The 26805-nt window shown below is 37.4% G+C and overlaps 2 protein-coding genes across 3 annotated transcripts in view; both read left to right on the forward strand.

Annotated features, from left to right (window-relative positions):
- Window positions 100-24124, forward strand: ATG3 (autophagy related 3). The gene is made up of 12 exons (XM_021399349.1): window positions 100-291; window positions 3533-3574; window positions 7020-7069; window positions 8260-8330; window positions 9956-10063; window positions 12085-12134; window positions 13799-13880; window positions 14362-14396; window positions 15109-15264; window positions 15928-16055; window positions 22713-22781; window positions 23877-24124. Exons 1-12 carry the CDS (start codon window positions 220-222, stop codon window positions 23956-23958), a joined length of 945 nt encoding a protein of 314 aa, XP_021255024.1. The 5' UTR covers window positions 100-219; the 3' UTR covers window positions 23959-24124.
- F5 (coagulation factor V) overlaps window positions 24267-26805 on the forward strand; it is a 44732-nt gene continuing 42193 nt past the window's right edge. For both annotated transcript variants that reach the window (XM_021399272.1, XM_021399283.1), the window contains exon 1: window positions 24267-25666. The gene's annotated coding sequence lies outside the window, so the exon portion shown is untranslated. The remainder of the gene's footprint in view (window positions 25667-26805) is intronic.

Raw genomic sequence — 26805 nt, forward strand, 5'->3', positions numbered from 1 at the left:
AGAGCCGCCGACTTCCCGTCTTGCGCGCGCACAGCTGCTCTGCTCCGCCTATGTTTGCGCATGCGCGACATAGTATCCATGACGAGCCCCTGAGCGCCGGCGCGTCGTGTGCGCGACGGGGCGGGCGGCGGGTCACGTGGCCGGGGCAGGGGGTGGGGCTGCCGGTGCCGCCGTGACCGTTGGCTGCGGCGATCGCTCCCGTGGCCCTGTGGCGGCGGTATGCAGAACGTCATCAACACGGTGAAGGGGAAGGCCCTGGAGGTGGCCGAGTACCTCACTCCCGTCCTCAAGGTGCCGGCCTGCGCGGGGGGCGCGCGCTCCCTGAGGCGCTGGGGCCATTAATGGCGGGGGGAGGTGGCCGTCCTCTCTGTGAAGGCCGCGCTGACGCCCCGGGGGTCGTGAGGCGATCGCCCCGCCTCTGCGACTGGGCTTCTAAAGAGGGCCCGGGCAGCTCCGTGCCTCCGTGGGGCTGACCTGCGCTTTGCGTCCTGCCAGGGCCGGAGCATCCCTCAGGGGAGGGGGGGCAGGCCTCGGGAGGCGGCGGGTTGCTGGGGGAACAGCTTGTCTGTCATTGCTTTGTGCTGAAGTGGCTGAACTTTAGCCGCCGGTGTGAGCAGAGATGGAACCCAAGTGCGCTTGTGTAGCGGTAGGCTTGAGCATGGTTTCAGGGGTGAGTTGCAATAAATCTTTTGGGTAGGAGTGCAGCTTTCTCAGCTGCAGACAGAAAAAAACTTGTCTCTATTATGCATGCAGATATAAAGCTATGTAGCATAGCTGACTGTATGAGCATTGCTAAATAAATGGAAGCGTCTGCACAATGTAACAGCAAACGGTAGGCATTCTTGATGATCTCCTGTAATAATGTGCTTACAAAGGTGTACAGCACATCTATTCCTGCTTGTTTAGGTAGATAAGTGCTTTTTTTTCTTTTCTCCTTACTCAGTTCTGTACTATATTCTACCTTCTGTTTACCAGTATTTTCCTCTTCAAAACTCAACTTTGTATGGAAATATTTAACTTGTCAGAAGTTCTCTCACTACTGACTTTCAGACTCTTCCATGTTTTATTAAAATACATAGGTCACTCTAAAAGTAATGTCTCCTATTTATTTCCATGGAAATTACAACAGATGAAAAGAGTACAATTACACTAGCTGACAGATAAAATTCTCAGCTACAAATGGTGATTTCTCAACCTTAGCTGTGCATTTTTGCCAGCAATGAACTAGAGCCTGCATGCTACTCTCATCTAAATCTGCACCAGTGGAGATGACCCGCTGTTGCCACTGCTGAAACACGCCACCCACCTCCTCACTGTGCTCACATCCACCGTTTGGTTTCCAGAAATGCTCAGCAAATGTTGATGAATGTCAGTGGGGGCCATTTTTTCTGTGTGAAGGAATTCAGTGATGCACCTTTGTTTCATCTGCATTTCCACATCAGACGCCATTTTGTCAGAGTGTCCCTCTGCTGCCATCTGTCGCACAGCAACCAAGTGTAATGGAATATTGGCGGGAAGGTTCAATCTCTACTGCCATATCATCTACATCTGCCTCTGACATCGTGGACCAACATAATAAAATAGGGAGCATTACTTATGGAGCAGCCCTTGTATGTCTGCTGTAATTGCTTACAGAAGCAAGCTCTCTGGCTATAGTTTTGCTGCATGACCTTCTACATGCCTTGTACTGTGCAATCTGGATCCTCAGATGGAAGTCAGTCATATGCAGTTATTAATTTAACTTGTCCCTTTAAAGCAAACAGCATGCTCCTGCCTGGATGGTGCGTCTCTCTAGGTTTTACCACCAGTGTGACCCATCTGCTGCTGTGAAGTTGTGGTGTGGAAATGTGGCTTGTTCACTGTAGCATGGCTGTTGCACAACTGGTAGTTTATTATGTGAATAGTGGGGGAGTTTTTGTGCTCAGATGTACTGAGCAGCTGTGGAACTTCTCACAAGTGGGAGGTGTTGATAACATGTATGTATTTCCTTTACAAGGGGATTTAAGCAAGTGCTCTGATTTCTTAACTTCAGAAATTAACTTCAGAAATTAACTTTAGCTACTGTGTCTCATGCTAGGCTTGCATACCACAGGATGCACATAGATTTTAAAAAGTGAACTATTTACCCTCAGGGAACAGAGAGTGGTTGTTTTACATTTTTCCTAATGTAATTCCAGAAGTACAAGCTTGTGCTTGTTGCATAATAGATATGGACAATTTTGAAGTTAAATAGTAAATTGACTCTAATGTGGTGTTGCATAATATGTTATGAGGAATTCTCAATTTTATAGTAATCCAAATTGCTAAATTGTGGTTCTTTAGGTTTCTTTGATTTTTGTTAACTGCATATAGCGATGCATATAGTGATGTTTGCATGATAACCAGTTTGTTTATCATTAATCATTCACTTAAATGTCTCTTCTTTAGAGACATAATGGGAGAGAAGAGAATCAGGTGTATTCATGAAATAGGTGTGCATGTTTCTTTTCATACAGCACAGGTGGTAGTGTGCACCAGGGTCAAATGTCAAGAATAACTAAGTTAAGCAGCAGCTGCTTTTCTTTAATGCTTTCCTAGTGACTGAACCTGCTGAAGTTGTAGCCAAACATAAAATCCTTTGTGTTTGCTGCTTTTGGTCTTGATGGAAAGAATCATGGGTTCCTCGGGGCAAGAAGTTATTTGGTAATTGATGACTTGAAAAGTGAGCTATGCCATCCTTGAAATTTATATTCTTTCAAAAGATGTTCTTAGCTGGAAAACAGTAGGTTTCCTTGAGGCTTTTATGGATGAAAAAAACATAAATGAATCATAAACAGAATACTCTCTCTCCAAATTTGAGTATGCTGAAAATGTAGCCTTAAACTTTATAGATGTTGTCTTTAATGCAGAAGTTATTAATTTTTCTATGCAAAACTAAATCATGTGGCTGTTTGCCATCTGTTGTGAGAAAATCAGAACTGATTCAATGGGATGTATAATGAAGGCATTAAAACAAAAGAGGTACAAAAGAAGCTAATAATAAAGTCATTGCAACTTTTCTTACCATAGGTGAAAGTTGGTTCAGTCCTTCATTCCATGACCTTTCTTACCTAGAAACCCACATATTGATGCATTGCACTGTCATTCAGTGCTCAAAACAGCCCCAAAAATGTTACCGTGAAGATAATTATTTCTAGCTGTTTTTCTGTCTCTAACTGGTAAGTGTAGTACAGAGTGTAAAGTGTCTTCTTTTTATTATTATTGACATAATTGGCTGTATCAAAATCAAAAAGTAAAAAATTAGAAACCACTACCCACAGAACAACTTTGTAATCTTCTTATGAACGTCGTTCCCCTCCCCCCCCCCCAAGTCTGCTACAAAGTAATTTTATCAGGCCTTATGTTATAGGATATGGAAGTATCGCATAGGCAGAAGCTGCCTCCAGGCTGCTCTGCAGATCTGTGTGGACTGAGCAGGTATTTTTGTCACCAGTAAAGTGAGTATGTTGATTTGCCAGCCAAGCTCAAAATTTCTACCTTTTCTTTATTGCAGGAGTCCAAATTTAAAGAAACTGGAGTAATTACACCTGAAGAAGTAAGTGTTTAGAACCTTTGAAATACATTTAGAAGGCATGAAAGTACTGATAATTTTTACTCAAAGTGACCATGCTCATCTCAAACAGTTTAGTTCTTTGTCAGTTAAGTATTCCTTTTTGAAATAATTTCCACTATGTGAAAGCACTAAATGGCCTTTTTACAGGTGAAGTAGATCAGCAGTAGAATTCTTCTTGAGATGCAGCTTGACATCTGAATGTGGGATGTCTTTTTTCTGTATTATGTCCTAAAACACTAATAAGAAAGCTTTTGCTGGGTCATCAGCTCCATTTATCTTAGGAGTTAACAGGAATGTGTATATTTCAAAGGCTTTTCCCATAATATTTCAAGGGAGAAGTTATATTACTGTATCTTGGAAGCAGTCCTTGCTTACCTCACTTTTGGTTCCTTCCAAGACTACAGCTAAATCACTATATATGCTTGTCCACAGTAAGCATTCAATGCTTTTATTTTTCTCCTTTTTTTTTTTTTTTTTTTTTTTTTTTGCCTCTATAGACTGCTTCATGCTGGCAAGCAGTTAAAATTTTTAAAGAAGAAAAAACAACAAGAATTTTTCTAGAATAGTAAAAACACTGATTATGCAGTGCTATTTGTAATTCTTGGTTATGCTTCTTCTCACATTGAAATGCTACCGTTCTGAAAATACGTTATACGTTGACCCTACGGAACAGTGTTCAAACTGTTTGGTAGAATGAAAGAAAAATGTGATGACTTACAAATGTGAAGATGAAATGGAACCAATTACAGCTAGTATGGATGGGAGTGTTTTTCCTAATGTTGGTAGCTAGTATTTTTCTGCTGTGTTATGAGACATGCAAGCATTTGTGCTCTCTGTCATCCAGAAGACTAGTACTCAGAAGAACAAGTTTAGTAATGAAGTGTTCTGCTGGGTTGGTAACAATATATGTGTGTGTGTGTAGGTATTTATATATTTTACGTAATAATGTATTTATAGTCTATGTATAAAACAAGTATAACTCTTTACAGAGAAAGTGTAGATAAATGTACTAGCGTCTAATCCCTTCTTGATCTGAAGGAGAAAAATTTGCAGTAGAACTGAAAGAAGATACTTTCTGTAGAACATGGCAAGAACCACTCTATGCTGCATTAAGCTGTTTGCAGTATTTATGTGCCAGTAAAATAATGCAAATAATATGTATTATCTGTATAAACACAGATGCTGATAGGATGAATAAAATGAATCCTTCAAAGCTGGGTACTCAAGGGAAATGGTTATACAGCAAGACAAATTGTTTTCTTACATTTAGGTAGGACTGAAGCATGGATCTGCTTATTGTCTCTTTGACAGTCTTTTCTACTCACTGATGGTTTTGATCTTTATAGAGTAGTGATTGCTAAAGAGTTGAAGTCATCTGTGGTGATGCTAGGATGTTATCTTTGAATGAGTTTGGATTTCCTGGGTAATGAATTTCAATTTAACTTAACTTGTTTTTCCTGCATCTTAGTCTGAGACGCTCGCTACTGTGATAAACTTCGTGAGGAGGGACATGAGTTAGTGGGCATGGTGGGGATGAGTTGGGGTTGGACTGGGTGATCTTCCAGGTCTTTTCAAACCTTAATGATTCTGTGATCTTGTGGCTTGCCTCTGAAGATGAATCTATTAGCAATATTCAAGGCCAGGCTGGGTGGGGCTCTGTGCAGCCTGGTCTGGTGGGAGGTGTCCCTGCCTATAGCAGGGGGTTGGAACTAGATGATCTTAAAGCATTCCTTCCAACCCAAAGCATTCTATGGTAATAAGGCTAATGATGACCAATCAAATTCAACACTTGTACTCTTTTTTTTTTGTATCTGTGTAGTTTATTTAATCTTAGCAAGTTCTTGCCTGTCATGAGTTCTTGCTAATTAATCACTCAGAAAGATAGCCATTTAAATTTCATATGTGAGTGTGGGCAAATCTGAAAAATCGTTCTTTTCAAGAGTAGAAGTAAGATGTTGTCCTAAAATTGTTCTGTTGCCACTTTTGCGTTACCTGTTAAGGTACCATAGCAGTAGCACGGTAGAAATAGAAAGTGAAACCACTTAGTTTAATTATGCTGTCCAAGCTGAAGGAAAATGAGATGAAATTTAAGTATTGTTTTAGGTTTTTGCATTACTAGACCTGCAAAGAGCACTTTGAATTTTTTCATTTTAAATAATGTCTTTTAACAGAGGAGCTGTAAGCACTGTTCCAGTTCCCTGATTCTGGAGTTTCATGTGGTGTTTATTATTACGTAAAGCATTTTTTTTTTTTTATAATTCCCTGTGTGTTGGAAGGGATTACTGTTTTCCTCAGATTGAAAATTTCACTTCAGCTTGAGGCTTCTCTTGGAGAATGGTTGAAACAATTTGCTTTTGCAGAGATTAAATCTGCTAACCCATATTCAGTGCATGCTCTGGTGTCTTCCACTGAGCTGAGCCTTGCATTGGAAGGCACAATGAGAAATTGGCTGATGCTCATGCTACAAGCCTGTTGTGTCACTCCATGACACCTTGTGGGCAGCTTATAAATATGTTGTTGTAAACTGGCATTTTAAGAGAAGAAAACAACTGTAGCGTTAGGTGTGCACCTTCTTTTCAAATTGAATTAGCACTCACAAATCGTTATTCTTAAATGCAGGTTTGCTTTTCACAATTTGTGCAGAAAAACTAAGCCCAGTAGGTTAGAATATGCTGCGTAGATTTTGAGTTGGTCCAAAGTTTTTGCATGGCATTGCTGGTATTGCTTCCAATCAGTGATATGTTTTTAAAACAGCTGTTGTCTTTGATACTAAGAAAAAGTAGAATGATGATTTTTAAAAGTTGTTTCTTTGGAACAAAGTTCTGCATAAACTTTTCCATTTACTAAGCGCGTGGTTATCTGTATCTAGTGTCAGTCATGAAATATAGTGGTGCTCATTGCTCAAAACATACTGTTTGCTCCTCTGCTGCAGTTCTCTCACTAGCTCAATGAAACAATGACATTCTCACTTCTTTTCTTGCTGCAAAATTGCTTTGAACGCTAGAAGAGAATTAAACATTTTTTTTTGTAGTTGAAACTCAAGTAAATATACATAAATGTTTTTACTGGTTTGATTTTGGAGGGAAAGCTTAAGTTCAGTTGTTTATCTTCTCACATTAGTCTCTTCTGTGTCTTTGTAAAAGGTTGAAGAGTAGCAAATAGAAACAATTTATTAATCACATAGTCAACGATGTAACTTGGACCTGGAAGCAATATTAGTACGCATTTCCTTCAGGTGAAGTTGATTTCGTTTTTTAAGTCCTTATGGTTAGCTGAAAAATAGTTTAAAGCAAGCATCAAAATAGTATAAACAGATTAACTATGTAATAACTATCATACAACTGAGATATTATTAGTATTGCAGGAATTGTACATTGCTTTCTTGCGCTATATTTAACAGTTCTTTAATTTCTTCTTGCCTTAACAGTTTGTCGCAGCTGGCGATCACTTAGTTCACCACTGTCCTACTTGGCAATGGTAAGTGAACTCAACTGCACAATGTTAGCATCCCTACCTATGCTTTGATGTGTTTCCATTGGATGCAACTGTACAGTTGTCTCATTTCAGAATAGTACTCTGACTCTTGCAGTACAATTTACACTATCTCTGTGATGAAGATATATGAACTTTAAGTCAAACAGATCTTTTTTATAGTTCTTTGTAGCAATAGGGGAAATAAGGGTTAGTTGTTTTGTTTGTTTGTTTTGTTCTCCAAAGGTTCTGGAGGAAATAAACTAGTACATACCATGTATGCTTTCAGTATTTAGCTGCAGTAGCAGTGTCTCTCCCCAAGGTCGTGATGGTGATTAAAAAAAAAAGCAAAGGCCACATCCAACCAGAATTGCTAAGAACAAGTTGTAATTGGTATGTTTTAAACAAGAGTTTGGTTAAATATTTTCAAGTTGGCCCACACCACGTCGCTTTGTGCTGTGCTTCTCCTTGGAAATCCGTTGTTATTCACACACAGTAAGGGTGTAAATAAGGTACTTACTTACATTTTATTAGTATCTTGCATTATAAAGCTAATCAATATGTGCAGTTGGTATCATGGACTATGAACAGATGAAGGAAGAATTATTACACTTGAATCACTTTCTTGCCTTTTTTACTGTCTTCTTCAGAGAAAATAAGATGTTGAATGAGGTCTGTGCATAAGCAGTTTGCGGCAGGCTATTTAGAAGATTAGAAGACTTCTATTCCAAACCAAAAAGTAAGGAAGGTGAAAGAAAGTGCTTTGAATAATGTGAGCTTAGCAAGATTACTAGAGCTCTGGTTACTATGGACAGGTTTTATATCTTCAGAAGTCCATTTAAGTTGCTTTCTAGAGATACTTGGTACTATGTTGTTGCTAGTTCTAGTATGTTTCTTACAGACTAGATTGATCTGTCAACCCATCTTTGCTTGGCTATCGCAAAGTGTAGGAGGTTATTGAAGCAGAAAATATTTGTAATCCAAGACTCTTGATAGTTTAGGAGTGGCCAATTTTTTGATCTCATGCCAATATCAAAGTTTTTGTATAGCCACGAGTAAAGTCATAGCAAAGAAATTTTGTGAAAAAGTCAAAAGGAATGAATACATGAAATATTCTTGATTTTATTTGAAAATAGGGTTCTTTGGCTTGCACATCATCAAATTCTCAACCTTTTATGATGCACTTTGTTTTGCAGGGCTTCAGGAGAAGAGCTGAAAGTCAAGGCTTATCTGCCAACAGACAAACAATTTTTGGTAACTAAAAATGGTAAGACTGAAGTTTAAATATAAGTGTTTTTAGGACTGATAGCATGGTAGATTGTTCTATCAGTTCTACTCATTGTCTGCATTGACAAGAGAAGCAAATTTCTGGCATTCTGGATATTTTGACTTTGTGATATTTAAAGTTTTTCTTGCACATCTAAAATCTTTTTCTTTTATCAGTTGTTACCGGGACTTTATACCAGCAATGCAGTTTCTCTTGATGAAGTGAAAATGAAGCTTAAATGCCATAAACCTCCTTATCTATCTTGTTTTTTTTCCTGCCCCTCAGCTCATAATTGGTTTTTAAAAAGAAATATGTTTATTTTCCTCCTTCTTTTGGAAATCTTGGGTTATTGAAGTTCCCAGAATAATGACACCGGTGCTTCTAGTTGAGATGCATAACTGATGTCAGTGTCCCTTTCAATAATGATTATATAAAATACAATTTTAAATCCAGTTTTCATCAGATTCACAGTTGTGTGTACGTATTATATTTGTGATGACTACCTTTTTAATAAAAAGAGAGAGATGGTCTTGGCACAACCATGGTAAAATTGTTTCCTTGAGAGATTTTGTATCAAAATGTGTCAAAGATAATATAATTAGAAGTACCTGCAGTACTAAGAAGATCCTGAAGAGTTTTTTTTTTACCTGCAGCAAGTTGTATTTCATGCTTTGATGACACTTGCAGGCTTTTGGAGTCTTGCAGGGAGCTATCATACGAAGATGTTAGTGCTAGTGTTGGACAGACTTTCGTGAGATAGTCTTGATAGCTGAATGGCCAGGTGATCTATTTTGTTTATCTTTTCTCCTCCTTCCAGGGTACCACATTGCTGTGACCCTCCTAGGCCACATTTTGAAGCAATGTGTTCATGCCATTTCTACTGGTAGTGAAGCATTGGTTAAGCACCTGAGTAAAAGTTGTGGGCTAAGGGTGAAGCCAAAAGCCATTTTACAGACTTCGTCTTGGAAGTCTTTGGAGAACCTTTTTTCGCTGTGACTTTCAACCCCCTTCTCCATTTCTGAAAATTAGCATTTTTGTTGTACTGCTTTTTGCTTTTTATGCTATTGGAAAATGCCTGCTTTGTCTTAACTAGATCTGCATTTTCTGTGACTATTTTCTGAAAACTATAATTAAATCTGTGCTTAAAAGGCAATGTAATACATAGGACTGAAGTTACTTTGTTTAATATATTAATTCTAACTTCTTCCAAACTTCTAGATGTTAATTAACATGACAAATTAGGTGTGTTTAACAATTAATACCTGATGCAACCTTTAAAAAAATTATTGTACTTGGGCTAGAAATAGTTTAGCAGTAGTTTAGTTGTTAGCAAATAAGTAGCATAAAGACACACAAATTAATTTCTTTCTGATACTCATGAGTTTGAGTGAAGTTCTAATTGGTAGAAGAATAATGAACTTGGTCGAGTTACTGCAACTGATGTGCTGTAATGAGATAAAATACCTTTTACAGTACGTTTAATTGCATTTGGAATATAGTTCTAGGATTCCTTAAATAAAGATATAAGATCTAACTATATTTCAGAAGACCTTGTAGAAAAATTTCATGCGTTGATCTAGTTTTGTATAGGAATGGCTACAGTCATCTTTTGCAATTTTTTGCAGTACCGTGTTACAAAAGGTGCAAGCAGATGGAGTACTCGGATGAACAGGAAGCAATTATAGAAGAAGATGATGGTGATGGGGGATGGGTAGACACCTTTCACAACGCAGGTATTCAGCGTCTTGCTTCAAACTTTGCCTTTGGTAACCGATAAGGTTATCTGTTTCCACTATTAGAAAGTAAAAATCTTTCTCACTGTGTATTAATATCTAATCTGGAAGAAACTGTGTTACTGTGCCTGCAACCCACATGCTTTGTGTATGACCGCTTGGGTATTTAACTGTATGCCTGTATGTGTCTGAAATAGGCTGCTTTTCAGAGATGTCAACAGTATTTTAATTATTTTGGTATTCTCTTAGAAAAGTTCTAGGAAGTTGTTGGGAAGGAAATAGAAGAGCTGTGTACTGGCTCATTCTTTATCAAGGAGATCTTCTCTTAAAGAGAATGCTGGTCTAAAATATATTTCAAGAACATACTAATTTCTGCTTTTAGTAAGATTTCATGTGAAGGATTTTGAGGTCTTAGTGATGACCCAAAGAGACTTAATGATTGTAGTATTTCCCATTTTGTTAATTTGTTGGGTTACAATTAAAAAGGGGAATGATTAGAAAATAGCTTTTAGTATCTGATGTCATTTGTGGGGCTAAAAATATTGTTAAATAAAGTGATCACTGTGAAAGATGATCCTTTTTTCTTTGAAGTCTTGAAATGAGCTTGTGTTTATAAAGAAGACTAAAAATTATTGCTTGCATGAATCTATCTCATTATCCTATCTAGCACAGCTTCTAATAAACCACATTGTCCTTTTCTGAGAAATGGCAGTTTTATTAGTTTTAATCCATTTCTTCATGAGCTGTAATGAGTTAATTAAATTCAGTCTTCCAATTATGTTGTCTTCTACTGTCTCCAAAGCTGGAATAGATGTCAGTTTTACTTTCTTCGGTGTAATTTCTTTTGCTATATTCTGGCAAATCTTATCTCACTAAATAGTTTAGCCAGGCTGGGCATAGCAGGGATGCAAGAAGATGCTTTTGCTTCTGTAGATGCGTTTTTGATCACTGGCAAGTCTTCACTGTATTGCTCTTCATAATTGAGCACGTCACCCGGAGAAGTCATGTGAAACAAAGCTTTGTCATATTCGTGAATTAAGTATGCCTTCTCCTTTCCTGCTCTGTCAAATTTGGGTGTTTTTTTGGTTTGTTTGAATAGGATTATTTGGGTTGACTGAGTTGGTCTCTCTGCTTTGCTAGTACAGCTGTAAGGCTTTTAATTAGACTTAGCTGGGTCTCTGAACACAGTCACAGGAGATAAAAATCTATTTCCATTCATCTGTATTGATATGTTTTATAACAACACTTTTTGGTGGGCAGGGCAAAACTGCACGTAAACAATCACAGTGCTACTAGAAATGTGTTGTTTCTGAGCAGCATTCACCTGACATCCCTTTTCCCTAAACAGTTACAGTCCATTCTTTCATTTCTGTAGGGCAGTGACTTGATTCCGAGTTCATTCTCCTTAATGATATAACTTCTCACCTGAGCAGTTAATAAGATTCATTTACTGTGTCAAAGCAGAATGTTGTCATGTATTCCAAACCGTAGTGAGTGAGTGCTGTACTAAAACTGGGAATCTAATGGGGACACACTGAAGTGTTGATACTGCTGTGATTTGGGGTGTTTTTAACTTCCAATTCCTCTCAGCTAAAAGTGCTGTGTGCTGCTGTGTTACTGCTTTGCTGTGAGCGCTTTGCCTTCAAGGTGCTTCAAAGCAGCTGATGAAGCATGCCTTGCTTGTGAAGCTGAATGATGTGAATACCCATCCTGAATTCATTTTTTGTGCCAAAGATCCTTAAAATAAAAATCCAAATTACTTTGCAGTATTCCATCAACAAAATTTGTTTGCAGCACAAGAGCTGTGCTGTTGTGCTGCACGTTACCAGCATGGTCTATTTATGGATGTCCAGCTCCAAGCATCCTACCAACACCAAATAAACAGCATTTAATTAGCTAGAATTGTTGTGAGATGTAATGGGAATGATCGTATGCTGCTTTCTGAGATGCAGCATCTCATTGTAGTGTTCTGTGTTAAAGAAGCAGGCTTCTTTAATGCAAACTTATTGTTCAATTTACAGGTATAGTGGGTGCAACAGAAGCAATTAAGGAGATCACGCTAGACAGTAAGGTACTTGCTTTGTAATTTTTCTTTTGCTTTATTGTGGGAGATAAAGGTGATAGAAATCTTACCTGCAGCAGTGTAGTATTGCTTCTGAAAGTTTAGAATACTCTTAATCACTAGATGTGGTGCAGATATTCATTGACCTTCATAGCTTATGATACTAATTTAAGCATGTGCATTTCTTTATTACCTCGTGTTTACCAGAGTGGTGTTCTTTTTGGGATGTATTTAACTAATGTGATCTTGTGCCAAACTTCTACAACCTGAAAATGCAGTGGGATTTATGGTGATAACTCCCATTATTTCTCAAGAAGCTAATGTTTGGTGATCCAGTGTAAAGAAACTTTTTGTGGAAAAATAATGCATGAGTGTAAAGTACTTACTCATAATCTTTAAACTTTACTTGCAGTTGTATTTAAACTCTTTAAGTCCTGTTTGATAGACTTATGCCCTCACATTCACTGACATACTGGTACTGTTTAAATAACTTACAAAGTCATCAGTTTCTGTATGTTTCCAAAAAATCACTGGGTAGCGGGATCCAAATCTGAAACTTAAGGCTTCATGAAACTGAGAACAGAAATTGAAATGGATATATGTAATAGCTAATGTGCTTAAGAGATGCAGAGAACATCACAAGGCACAACATGATTTTAACAATGAGTTGAATATTCAAGTGGATTTCTATTTGTGCCTGTTAAGAATTTGTGAAACCATCCAAGCACAAATCTTTTGATTCTGAGGATGAGATGGAAAGAGAATGGACAATTGTAAATAACTCAAACGTTGTTAATGTGATTAACTGTGAAATTCATCCAAGTGAGACTGCATTGAACATTGTAAAAATACTGCTTTTAGACAACTCAGTTACATAAGAGTAGAAGAAACACTTAAGGATCACCTAGAGGTGACTGCCGCTTCTACAAAATGTTCTTATAGAATGTTATTGGATGTGTAACTGCTGTTAAGAATTTCCTAAGGATTTCACTTCTATTTTGTGCATAGAAAAAAATCTACTTGTTGTACAGTACTTCATTTCTTGGAGCCCCAGACCAATCCAGAATGACAAATCTTTTTCTGCTTATATACTGTTTGTTAAAGTACTTAACCACATATTTCTGTACTGATTATGTTTTTGCTTTGTTATTTTTTCCTGTGAGGAAACTTATAATTAGAGGAGCTCCTGATTCCAATCGTTATTTTGAGTATTCTGTTGAAGTCTTCATGAAATTGGCATAAATTGAGGCCTCCCTCTCTGAATTTATCTGGAATTGTTTGTTGGATTCAGATGTTATCCATAGGCACAAAAGTTGTTTGAGGGCTTGTTTGTGGCTTAGTTTATAGAAAGTCTTAATCTACGTGTTTAGTTGTAGCCTTTCATTTGAGGCAAGTGGATTATTTGAAAGTAAATTATGGCTGTGTAATACTGTTTTTATTTTTGCATAGGAATAGAGTCATTCTGAACTACAAGGTCAAAGGAGAAATTTTCAGTGGATTTTTAAAGCAAATATTTGAGTTCAGTATAGTCCTTTTTCATATTGCAGTTTTTTTTTTTTCATGGCTGTTTTGACTGGGCCTAATACTTCAGTTTTGCTGGGGCTACTAGGCTATGTAGATACATCTTAAATGTGGCTGTCTTTAAAGCAGTGCTTTCAATTTAACTTTTAAAGGATAATATAAAAATACCAGAGCGGTCAGCATCCTGTGAAGATGATGACGACGAAGATGAAGGCGAAGCTGCAGACATGGAAGGTATTTCCTTAATTGGATCGGATGCACTTTATTTCAGTCCTTTAGCTATAGCTGTACACTCTGAGAGGATGCTACATTGTTTTCACAGAATGCACGCTGATAATGATCAGCAGGCAGGTGTTCTTTACTATCTTTTGTATGGTCTTATTGGTGCATGTGTAATTTGTGTGACAAAATCTTAATGACTATTGACAGGCAAATAGGTTTGAGTAGAAGCACTGATGAAAGCAAAAATTAGGAATTTAGTGTAGCTTCATTCCTCTTACATGGCTACACTTAATCTGCCAACTGAAAACCACTTGTTTAAAGATCATGTGCTTGTAGACTTCGTCATATTTGTATTAAAAAGGCACGGTCTGGTTTGGGGGTTGGGAAATCTACTTGAATAAAACATGTTTATATTGTACATGTAACAATGAGAATGAGAAATATGACAACTAGCTATGAACTGAACACAGAATTTTATGGGTCTTCTTTTCAGAGTATGAAGAAAGTGGGCTATTGGAGACAGATGATGTGAGTGAACAGTTCTGTCTTGTCTGTTACAATGCTTATTACCAATATGAGCACAAGCAAAGTAAAAATAAGGATGACAAGTGGCTCACATAAGGTTGTTAGGAGCAGTGGGATTACTGAGCCTGGTTTCCTATGGATTTGTCTCCTTCCTGACTACCTTAACTCCTTTAAAATTTTGGTCACAGTAATTTTGCTTTCTTTGCCGTTCTGCTTTGCTCCGCTTACATGCTATGCTCAATTCACAAGAATTATAGAGTACAGTGGTTGTTGTAAGGCTTGTACATGGTGGACGGAGTGGCTTATAGGTCCAGTTAATTGCATGCACACTCCAGAATCTAATGAGGGAAAACAGGGCATCATTATTTGGAAATGCTCTCCTGAGGTTTTCATGAAACCTTGCATAATCTGATACCTGCCTTCTGAGTTTCATTGGGATTGTCTTTTTTTGTTTAAAACTTTTTGGTGGAAGAAGGGAAGAGGGTGGGACAGTGTAGTTGCACCTTTCCTTGAAAAATCATATCTTAAAATAAAAAAGTAGAAATTGATACTCCTACTTAGAAGATTAAAAACAAAACCTAAAAGCCTGTATTTCTTAATGTTCACTGAAGAACATTAATTTTGGTTTTGCAGCCCTACCTAGCTACGTAGGATAGGACAAGAGGGAATACAAACAAGACTATACTAATGTTGTCATTTTCACCTTGAAAACCAGGCAACACTTGACACAAGACAGATTGTAGAAGTTAACAAAGCTAAAGTTGATGTTGGAGGAGAAGATGCTATTCTACAGACTAGAACTTATGACCTCTACATCACTTACGACAAATATTACCAAACTCCAAGGCTCTGGTTATTTGGATATGATGAGGTATAGCAATGTTTTTATTGTGTTTTTTTTCCACTTCTGTGAAATTAGACCACGTCAGATAACAAGGCTACTTTGTTATTACTTTCTAATTCACAGTGCAAATTCAAAGGAAGAAACAGTGAGGAAGCCATTATGCAGTCAGGGTTGCAGACAGAGCTTTTAGGGTTGCAGGAAGCAGAAATTATTTCACTGAAAAATTGCACTTGGTAACTAAGCACATTTGGAAAAATGGGGATTCTACACTGTTATTTCTTAAGCTGTAACTCTACAGAGCTAAGAGAAATAACCCCTGTCAGATATGTTTTAGTGATCTTTAAGATAAAAAGATTAGATAAATAACTTCCCTTTTAATGGCTAAGTTTCTTGAGTTAGAGTTGATGAGGGCTTATGACTCAGATACCTAGATGGGAACCAAGGTCTTGGTTATCACATACGGAATTTACCATTCTCCTCGTATACTAAAAGCAAGATTTTGTGTAGTACTGTTTCTACACCATATGAATTTTAAACACAGTTTTTTCAGTGTACTTTCAGAACTGTTGTATATTAGGTACCTGTGACTTACAGCTCTACTTATGTTAATGATGCTAGGATTACTGATGAGAAGCAGTAAAAGACTCTTTGTTAGTAATGCTTTTGATGAAGTGTTCCTTTTCTTTGTAGCAACGGCAGCCTTTAACAGTAGAGCATATGTATGAAGACATTAGTCAAGATCATGTCAAGAAAACTGTGACCATTGAAAACCATCCTCATCTTCCTCCACCTCCCATGTGCTCGGTTCATCCATGCAGGTAAGTCTTTGTTTCTGATGTGATTCGAGATGCAGATGTAAGACACTTTGCTGGTCTTGTTAATGTTTTGATTTAGGTTTTTTGGACTTATTTCCACAGTTGACTGCCACAAAGGTCTCTTAGCTTCTGAGGGAATATAAAATACGGATTATAGCTTTTCTCTGAGGTCATTTCACTGCTCACTGCTGCAAATGTATTATGCAGTTAGAGCTCTCTTCTCTGCTTAACTTGTTTCTCCACTTTCCTAGAAACTCCAGAAGATGGCAGACTACTAGAACTCTGTTCTGTGCTTTCATTTGCTGTTTTGGGGGGAGTAGAAGTATGATGTATACTTTGAGAGCAGAAAAATGCTATTTCAATGTAAAAGGACTCATTTTCATTCCTACCTTCTCCCCAGGGAATCCTTTATACTGCTAAGTAGAGGTCCTGTAATTGTCACACTGAAATACTGTTTTGCACTTATGTTAAAAAAAAAAAAAATTCAGGGTCTTTCCTGTTGTATTTCCACATTTCTCATCCAAGATACAAGGAGTCTGTAGTTGGACTAGCTGCATGGGTATTTTTTCTAACACGTTTTTGAAGAAGCCTTTTATCTTAGGTGTAGGCCTCTGCCTCCTCTGAGGCAGTTTCATGATGCAGAGCCAGCATTTTAGAGTAACTCCTCAGCTTCCTGGTATCATCTAGATCCTGGAGATGTGAGTTTGGGCTTTCTCTTATTTTCCCTTATTGTGTACATGCTTACAATAAAAATAAATAGAAGTTCTGATTGTCCCTTTCACTCATATAAGTTTTTTTTGTGCTCGAAGAAAAAATTCTGGATTCAGCGTCACTAGCTGAGATGTCAAGTAATTAGCTTCTCATTGACAAGCTTGTGGTAACTTCTGCAGATTCAAGACGTTCTTGTTTCTAGGTTAGGCACTCTTTGATCATACGATTAGTTTTGGGAAGGGTGTACCATTCTTTATACAGAGAACATGGAAGCTTTGCACTGGTAGATGGCTGCTCTTGATCTTATGAGGATGTATATCCATGTACTTTGTAAATCTGTATCTTGTATTCCAGGTTTTTGTTCTTTAAGCACCGCTTTACAGTAGTCTCTGCTTTTAACAAGCACTCAAGCTTATGCTTGGACAATATTGAGCAGGGAAACCGTTGTGCAAGTGGGAAATAGCTTTCTCCCTAGTTCAGCTGATGAAGAGAAATTTAAGTAATGAACTTCATTGTTGGTCTTTAAATCACTAGGATTAAGTCTATAAAGACCTAACTAAACAAGCCTTGGTACTCAAGAGTAATATAGGAAGCAGACACAACTTAGAGAACCGTTAGAAAATGAACGAAGACTGGAACAGAAAACATTTAAGTTTCTACTGTTAATCATTGGGATGACCTATGTGTTGAATACTGCAGTACAGCTGTCGTCATCCATTCTATAGTCTTTGAGATGAAGGAAGAGGTACAGATAGGGAGTCAGGAATAACTGCAGTTATGAAGTTTCTTCCAAATAAGAAATGATTTGAATAATATGGGATCCTTCAGCTAGCAAAAGGCAGCTGAGGAACGAGTTGTGATTTCAGTAAATTCTATCATGAATGCCACATGAGGGACAATAGCTAGTAGGTGTTCCTTTTTATTTTTTTCCCCAGTAATAAAATTGGTATTATTGAATGAAACCTGCTACTGGCATGTTGAAAGCCAGAAAAAGGAGTAAATTGTGCATACATCTGGAAAACTAAACATTGAAGTTGTTTAGGAAGTTAATGGAAGAAAAATGGTCAAGAGTTGTCAAGTGTAGTTACTGCTTCAGAATAAGGAAGTCCCTGGTTTGTGTACTGCTGGAGACTTGAAAAATTTGAGGGAAGCATTACTGAGTGCTTGTTCAGGCCTCTTATTTGAGCGTGTAGTATGAGTTTGTCAGAAAATGAGGAGAATGATGAAGACCTTTGGTGTGATCCAATAAGGTATTTGTGTAACTTATATGAATATACCAGACTACCTATGTTTTGCTCTAAACAGGATTCGGGAAGAAAATAGTGTGTGCAGTTCTTTGCACAACTAGTGTTTTTGATGGAATATCAGGTGGGATGAATGTAGGAAGGCTTAGCAGACTGACTGGGAAGGTAATTAACCAAAGCAAAGAAGAAAACGTGCCTGAAGTGGCTTAATTTAGTGGATGCTGAAAGTTCTGCTGATAAGCCGGTTGTGAGGAAGCTTCTGCTGATGGATGCCTGTTGGAGGGCGCTCTCAGAAGAAACAAAGATGACTAGATATTTGGGCGTGATAACCCTTGCTGTGTACTTAAAGCTGTGAGGTATATGCTGGGCTGTGATTACAATGTATTCTGTTAATTTTTGCAGACTTCTTTGTGGAGTAAGAACCAACTTAATACTTGCTTATGAATTTGGATTGAAATTTTTTCACAGAGGAGAGCTGTGAGTGTATGTGTTCTTCCTCTGAAGTGAGTAAAGTTTCAGTGACTTTGTTACGTAATGCACATCTATCCTTGGAGAAACAGCTTGCATCGTGAAACTTGTTGCAATTAGTCTTTTAAGAACAAAAAAGAAGACTGATTGCAGTGAGATCAGTTTGTCAGTAGTCTTAAATGTGGAGGAAACTATGTAGCCTTCTTAAAAACAAGACAAGGCGATCTAGTTGACTGGCAACTGCTTGACATTGGAAAAGTTAGCAGGTATTGTCCTGAGAACCTGAAGAAAGTGACTAATAGTGTATCTAGAATGGTGGGTTTTAAATGGTATTCTGTGAGACTGCTAGGTACCAGTGTTGTAAAGACTTTGGCTTTTTTAGGTTCCCTCATGCTGCTTGATTCTTAAAGCATTAAATATGTTCTCTTGCTGTATGAGGCAAGCTATTCCATCTTCTTAATTCAGTAAGGCTTATAGCTAAGAAGGTCTGGACTTCTGAGATTTTATTTATTTATTTTTAAAGGTCAAAAATGTTGTGTTAATTTAGTGTTTTCCTAGCTCTGCTACTGTTGCTTCCCTACACATTACAAATATTGTGTAATGTAGGGTACTGGCATGGTCCTAAACTTACTTGGCTGTTTCTTGCAATGCGTATATCCTTATGTCCTGCGTCAGAGAACGGGAAGAAATGGGATGGTGGCGTGAGGGAGACTGCCACTGGCAGTGTCTTAAGATTGCTTCTATTTTAAGCAGTTAGTTGAAAGCGTTCATCTTGCAGCTCTTCTGGAAGTTGTATTTCTCATCAGCATTTTTATGATACCGGCAGGAACACGCTCAACTTCCTCATTGATTGCTGGAAACTGGTTTAACCACAATTCTTACTATTTATGTGGGTTTTATGAATGATAGATTGATAACAATCAAACTAGTTAACTGCTAAGCACATTTACAATTAGGTTTGAATTACATACACTGATTCCAAGGGCATATTTTCCTCTCTTTCAGAATGGATAATAATAATCTTTTGAAGTCTTTTAACCTTACGTATTGTAAGTTATCAGTAGGGAAGTGATTGTAAGGCTCAGGATAAGTGCATTGTAGATTTTACAGTCAAGCGTCAAGATTCTGCAAGTTTATACTAAAGATGGCATCTGTGTGTTTTTTTTCCCACCAATGTCCTTGTGTCTGAGCAGTTACAGACACCGCGACATATTCATAGACAGTTTTCTCTTGAAAATATACTGTCCTAAAGAGTCTTAAATTCAGCTTTTTGTTGTAAAAGCTTATAGTTGTCCACTACACTGAAAGTCCTGCAGAAGGCCTTTTATTGCTTTGAACTGTGAATAACTGATCATTTTTGGTATTGCTGTTGTGTGGTTTGTGGGTTGTGTTTTCCCCCAGTAGGTCAGGATGGTTTTTATTGTATACATTTACTTTCCAGTGTTGTAAGTTTCCCTTTCAGCTGATACTGAGAAAATGTCACTACGTCAGCTGTGCTGATTTCCATTGTTAGGTTAATAATATATTTATTTATTTATTTATTTATTACTGAAAGCTTTTAGTTACTTCCAAGGGGAAATGGCCATAAACTGGAGCATGGGAAGTTCCGCACCAATACGTGAAAGAACTTCTTCACAGTGAGGGTGTTGGAGCACTGCAACAGGCTGCCCGGGGAGGTTGTGTATCCTCCTTCTCTGGAGATACTCAAGACCCGTCTGGACACCTGCCTGTGCAGCCTGCTGTAGGGAGCCTGTTTGGCAGGGACTTGGACTCAATGACCTCTGGAGGTCCCTTCCAACCCCTACAATTCTGTGATTCTGCGATTCTCTTAAAAAGCAAAAACCTCCAACAAAGTAAAAACTTATGAGAGTGTAATCAATCTAAGAAATCGGCTTCTCTCAATTTATCTGTTTATGGACTTAACTCTATACATCTTAACTTCTTTTCAATGTGAACAATGGTATTTTTGACTTAGAATATGAATGTTAACTCATTTTACTCGAAACACATCGAGAGTTGGTAATATCAGGAAGTAAATTAGGAGATTTTAGTAGATATTTCAAATGTCTGAACTACTGCTCTACTTGTTAGCTCAAGCGATGTACAAACAGGTCCTGAAACGATCAGTGAACATGTAGCATTTACAGTTACTTTAAGACAACCAGTTATTCCTGGGGAACTAGTATTCAAAAGTAAAGTAATAATAATAATCTTTGTGATTTCTAGATAGGGTTTTTCAAATTACACTTCTCCCAAAGTTATCTCTTTTCTTTTTAGGATACATATACTTCATGTTGTTTTCTCAATATTTTCTTGTAGAAGGAAACTAACTTTTGTAAGCTTCTAAGTCACAAAGTTTCTTACAAGTAACTGTAGGTTTGTAAGAATGGCCATTATGTGGCTGTTACAGAATTCCAGATACTTGTTACTAGTCCTTAGAAAACTGGGAAGAACAGTCCTCATTAAGATGAATGAGGCTGAGCCAGTACGAAACTGTAAAAGACTTAAAATAGCTGTAGGATGACTTGTATTCTGTGCCAGTACAAAAAATAACCCACCATTAACAGATGACGATGAAACTTAAGTTGTAACAGAGGCCACATGCCTGCAAAGAAGCACCTGGCTTCGGTACCTGTATGAGAAGAAGTTCTGCAGTAGCATTGTGGGGATCCAGAATTGGAATCAGCTGTGAGGATTGGTTGTTTTATAAGGATCAACAGCACAGTAAATGACAAATGCTGACCTTTATTATTTCCCAGACTTACATGTTCCTGTTTACAAAGTGTCTTGGTAACTTTGCAACAACATCCTTCCTTGTGTTTGCAGTCACTGTCAGCATGAGTAACTTTTGAGATAATTACTGAATGCCACTATTAGTCAGTTATTTAGGCTGTTTGGATTTGCATAATAATGTCAAAGCATGTTCAGTAAGTTATGCTTATCACTCTTCCTGGTTCTTACAGTCACATAGTTTGTTTCAGGATGGGTACTTTAAACTGCTACTGTTGACTAACTTGCACTGCTAGGTGGGTGGGCATACATAACTATATGGCTTCTCTGATCAGGGCTGCCTACGGAATCATGAATTTAAAGTTGATGGATAGGTGAAAGTGAGTAACACAACCTGTGAGTTTGGGTTAAGAAGCTATAATTAAAACTTCAATTAACCGTACAGTATTTCCCTCCTCTGAGTTTGTGTGTTCTTCATCTCTTAGTTTATGAGATAGAAGAGCTATGTTGAACACAAGACCATTATTCCTGAATTGTAACTGATCACTGAAAGATTTATAGCATTCCTTGTTGGAGGTATTTGAAACTAGATCAGATAGGATCCTGAGCAATCTGTTCTAGCTTACTACTGTTCCTTGTGCAGGAAAGGCTGGAATTGACAGTGCTAGGCAATGACCAGAAACTCTTCTAACCTCAGATAGTTTGTGATTCCATTTTATATTCTTATGATCAGGTTTGTGTGGTTTGTAATATGTCTGGTAAGTCACTGATGACTTTATCTCAAAATACAGCGACCTGAGGAAATGTTTGTCCTCCACTGCACAATAAAAGTCTGTTTTAGAGTGCTTGTCAGAGTAAACCTGGGCATACTTTTAGTCATGAATGAGAAGAAGCTAGGTTACAAAATTAATTTTCTCCCAGGTTACAGCTGTAGCCAGAGACAGTTTCCATATCATAAGTCAGTCCCAGAGAAAGACGTGTTTTATGCAGGGTTGGCTTAGCCTACATTTCCAAGGAAACTATGAGTTATGTAAGTATTTGATATTTCTTAAGCACGTTGAAAATCATGAGAGGCATCTGAAAACATTGCAGTGATTTCTAGGTCATCTTCAGAGATCATCTGGAGACTTCTGGTGGCTTGCTGCTTCTAGTGTGAATTACCTTCTAGAGACTTTCCTGATGACTTTGTCATTTTACATTTAGCAGTTGTACGAGCAGCAAGTAAAATATACTGTCTTGCATTATGCCACTCAGTCTACACTGTAGCGTATTCTTTTCTTTCTTTGTGAACGTAGAAGGCTGGCAAATAATGTTATATTCATCACTTCAATATTAATAGTGCAGTTATTGTTGGGATTTCTACGTTAATAAACTGAAAATTTCTTCTTGCTGCTCTGGAGCCAAACATCCAAAACTATTTAATTTGCACATAATGTAATTTTACTGAGATGAAGAAGGAGTTATTTTTTCTTTAAAATGTTTTCACTGTTTCTAATCTGTTTTTCAGGCATGCAGAAGTGATGAAGAAAATAATAGAGACTGTTGCAGAAGGTGGAGGAGAACTTGGAGTTCACATGTATCCTTTTTCATTTCTGCATGCTGCTTGTAAAGATTTCTTTCAGTATAAGGCGCTGTTACTTAAGGGTTCCTAAACTAGAATCCAATGGTGCGTGAAAGCAATTTGCGGTAGCACTTAATTAGAGTTCTGGGATGAAGTCCTTTTGTGTAAATGAACACTGCTGCTCTCTTGGTGTGGTAGGAACCAGAGGGGAAAACAGATGGTATCGAAGGGCCAAGATTGAATGTTTGCATCTCAGTTAAGGAGGTAGCTATGAGTGTGCAACTGAGATCCTGATGAGGGAGGATGTATTAAGAAGATAAGGCTGGAGTTACATAGACTTTGGCCAGAGTTGATACATATTTAAGTGTAGTTTTGAGAATCCATGCTATGATATTACCACATTGTAAAGACTTGGAAATACTAGATGTACTACTTTTGTATTAGATTTGGCTCCAAGGTTCGTTTTAATTTTTGTTTCACTGTCTGCCTCAGTCACAAGTGGATGGACTGACTTCAGTTTACAATTACCCAGCATTCTCAACATTACAAATCTGGGGCCAACAAGTGTTTGAAGGTATATCATACAGAGAAGACTTAAGAAAATCTCCTATTCTGAGGAGGCAAACTTCTGAGCTTAGTAAAGCTAAATTCTCCTTCCCTCATCAACAACAAGGAGCCCTTCCAAATGGTGTTTCAGGACAGCGACTTCTTTTTCTGAGCCACTGAAGCTGAGAAGAAGCCTGCTTTCCCTGCAGCTACAGGAAGGTAGCTAGGAATTAGCCTTGCTAGTTTCAGTTCACCTTGGCATTTGTTAATAACAAATAGGTAAATGGTGTTGTAAATTTTTGTGTGGTGTTTGTAAGAGTTATTGAAAGCAACTTCTGGTTCCCTGCTTTAACTTAAGAAAGTAAGACTGTAGGTTTGGGCAAGCACCACCAGATGTTATTACTAGAGATCTGCAGTATTAATTTCCCAGTCTCTAACTGTATAATTTCTAAGTGCTGTTTTCCTGTTATCAAGAAGAACAGTTGAACAAACCATTGTATGTGACTTCTAGTTTGTTTTATGGGATTTCCAGCTACTGCAACTCTTCCTTAACAAGAAATTCAGGTACCTTCTTATTTTCTTGAAATTTGTACAGGCAGTCATTCCAACAATAGAATATGACTACACAAGGCACTTTACAATGTAACTAAAATAAAAGATCCCCTATCAAGTCTTTTTTTTTTAAATAACCCATCCATGTGACATACGTTATACACAATTTCTGTAATTAACCTTTTATCAAGCTGATAGATTAAAATAAAATGTTCCATTACCAGCCTTTTTAATAAAAGTTTTTGTGTGTAATAAATAAATCACTTTCATTCCTGTATACATACTGCAGTAAGAAGTGGAATTTTTTGTTCATAATTCTTTCAAAATTATTTCAACAGAAGATTATTTTTCCTCTATATTGGAAGTTAGTCTACTTTACTAGTAGAATCCTTATGCTTTTGTTTCATTGCTAAGATGATTCTTGAAAATGATTCATTTATTTTTCTCTGATTCAAATTCACCTGAAAGCTAAGGCTTTCTTGTTTTCTTGCTTGTTGTTTTTTTTTGTTTGTTTGTTTTCCCCTAGTTGTGAATGATTATATTTGCTCAAACTGTAGGAAGATTTTGAAAGCCGGAAGAAATTAAGTGAGAATCTTGTTAGGAAAAACCAACTGTATCTTAAACTAAGGTAGCTCTAAATAAGTATTCTTTGAAAGCTAATTTAGCAAGATTAGCAAGATTAGCATTTTGAGATGGAATTTTTGGGGAGACAAAGAATATTAGTATGTAGTCTGTTAATCTTGTAATAAAGGCAAGAACAGTCTTGTTGAAAAAACTCCAGATTGGAGGTGGAGGGATAAAATTGCTGTGTTAGACCAAAGTTCAGTCTTGGTAACTTGTCTTGACCTAGACTACACTAACTGGTAGCTTAGTAGCATAGTTTCCATTTTTTTGGGTAACTGTACCTGGTATTGTTTGTGAATTCAGATATCACAGACGCGTCTGGGTTTTGGCAGCCACTTTTTACCCTGTACAATGTTAGCTTTTCATTGTTGGAGATGGGGAGAAAGGATCATCATGTATACGTCATAGTTTAACTTAAATCTGTGTAGCTATCACAACAACATCATTGTCTCCCAGACATCATCCTGCAAGAGAATCTGAAGTTGGATATCTGCAGCTGTCTGAATTTACTGTTGAAGAAGATTGGCATAAGTGATCCATTTCTTGGCTGTTCTCTGTACCATGTTCCTACATGAGAGTCTGTTACCAAATTCTTTCTTCAGTGCTTAAATGAACTTTCCTCTTTTGATATCCATCTTCACTTCCTTCTTGGACAGAATTTGAGCAACGTCTGCGTAAGTGAACAGTAATGCTGTCTGAAACATGATAAAAACCACACCCATTGAGTCATGCCATAGGATTTCCTTATTAGATTCATTTCAAAGATGTTTTGGATTTTTTGGTAGCAGAGGAAATTGTTGTCCTTCACACAGGGTTATTTTATTTTTATTTATTTTTTTTAATGAGGACGGGACCAAAGAGGTATTATGATTTAAAATTAACCAACATTGATACATGGTTTTGGAATTTCTGTTTCTTTGCTCTGCCAGAATGTTCTCCTCCTTTAGGAAGGTGAATTAGTTTTTCACTGGTTTCCAATATGTTGCGATAATAATTACCACATTCTCCTTAGTCAGGCTGCTGGTAAAAGTAAGTGGCATGATTTAAATTATTGAAGGCCTTTTTATCTGACCATTTCAGAAAAACAGAGGGGCAACAGCAAAAAGGCCAGCTAGCCAATGGCTTCCATCAGCACCATGATATTAAATATCTTATGGAATTTGTAGCACTAATATACCGTGAGTACCACAAAACCTGTCCCACACATGAAAATAAGCAGATACTTGGTGACTAATATGTGTGATGTGCTATTTGGCTGCATATCAAAGTGGCTGTACCTGACCTGAAAAGCTGATGTGTATGCACTTCCTGCAGTTACAGAGTACATTTATATTTTCTTCTGTTTGGAACTAGTGTTAAAAATTCCTTTATAAGTGAAGATTGCTGCTGTAGGATCTGCTATAAAGTTATGCAAATTCAGTAACTTCAGTTGTGGCTTCTGTCAAATCCTACATGATCTGAATTTTTCTTCTACATCAAAAAAGTTCCTGAGAAGTTCTGCTCTTCTGGAGTGCTTTTCCTGCTGCACATTTTATAGTTCTTGTAGCTTTTTACTTGCCTTCTAGATCTCTGTGCATCAGCCTTAGACTTTTCTAGTACATCCTAGTTTACAGGTACTGCAGTGGAAACTTAGGTAAAATTCTGATTCCACTGAATCTGAAGTTGTGATTTTCTTTTTTTTTTTTTTTTTTTTTTTTTTACTACAGAGAATGGGTTTTGATGAAAAGGGATAAACCTTAGCAATATTAAATGTTGTCAAATTCTGTCTGTTTCCTCAATTTATGTGACATGTTTTGAAAATAAAAAAAAAAAAATCTTGTTTCCAGAAAAGAAAAAAATTCAAATCATTGACTTACAAGGAGTACATGAAAAGAACATTTATTTACTTAGAATTTTGAAAGTGCAATCCATCTGTTCCTTGTAGGTGTGGGAAAGTGCAGCTAGTTTAACCAGCTTGGTAACAAACAGCCTAGTCAGTTGTTAGAGATCAAGAATGCTTTGAATTTCTCTGAGCATTATACGTGTGCATACACATTTGTTCTATAAGAGGCTTGCTTTTTTGGAGCCCACTTGCAGCTCTACCAAGGGTTTGTGATTTAAAACTCTTGCAATCTTATGTCACCTGGTTAACATCAAATTATGAGCACCCATGTTCTTACCGCTTTTATTCTATACAGAAAGAAAACCAAGATGGATATGCTGCTGGGACTGACTTATAATGAAGGCAGTTAGTCCTGTTTAGCAAATCAGTTGTAAGACTGAGCAAATAAAGAAATCCTAGTACAGAAGTCAAACAGAAACACAGAGTACAAAAAGG

This window comes from Numida meleagris, chromosome 1 (assembly GCF_002078875.1).
Source record: "Numida meleagris isolate 19003 breed g44 Domestic line chromosome 1, NumMel1.0, whole genome shotgun sequence".
NCBI lineage: Eukaryota > Metazoa > Chordata > Aves > Galliformes > Numididae > Numida > Numida meleagris.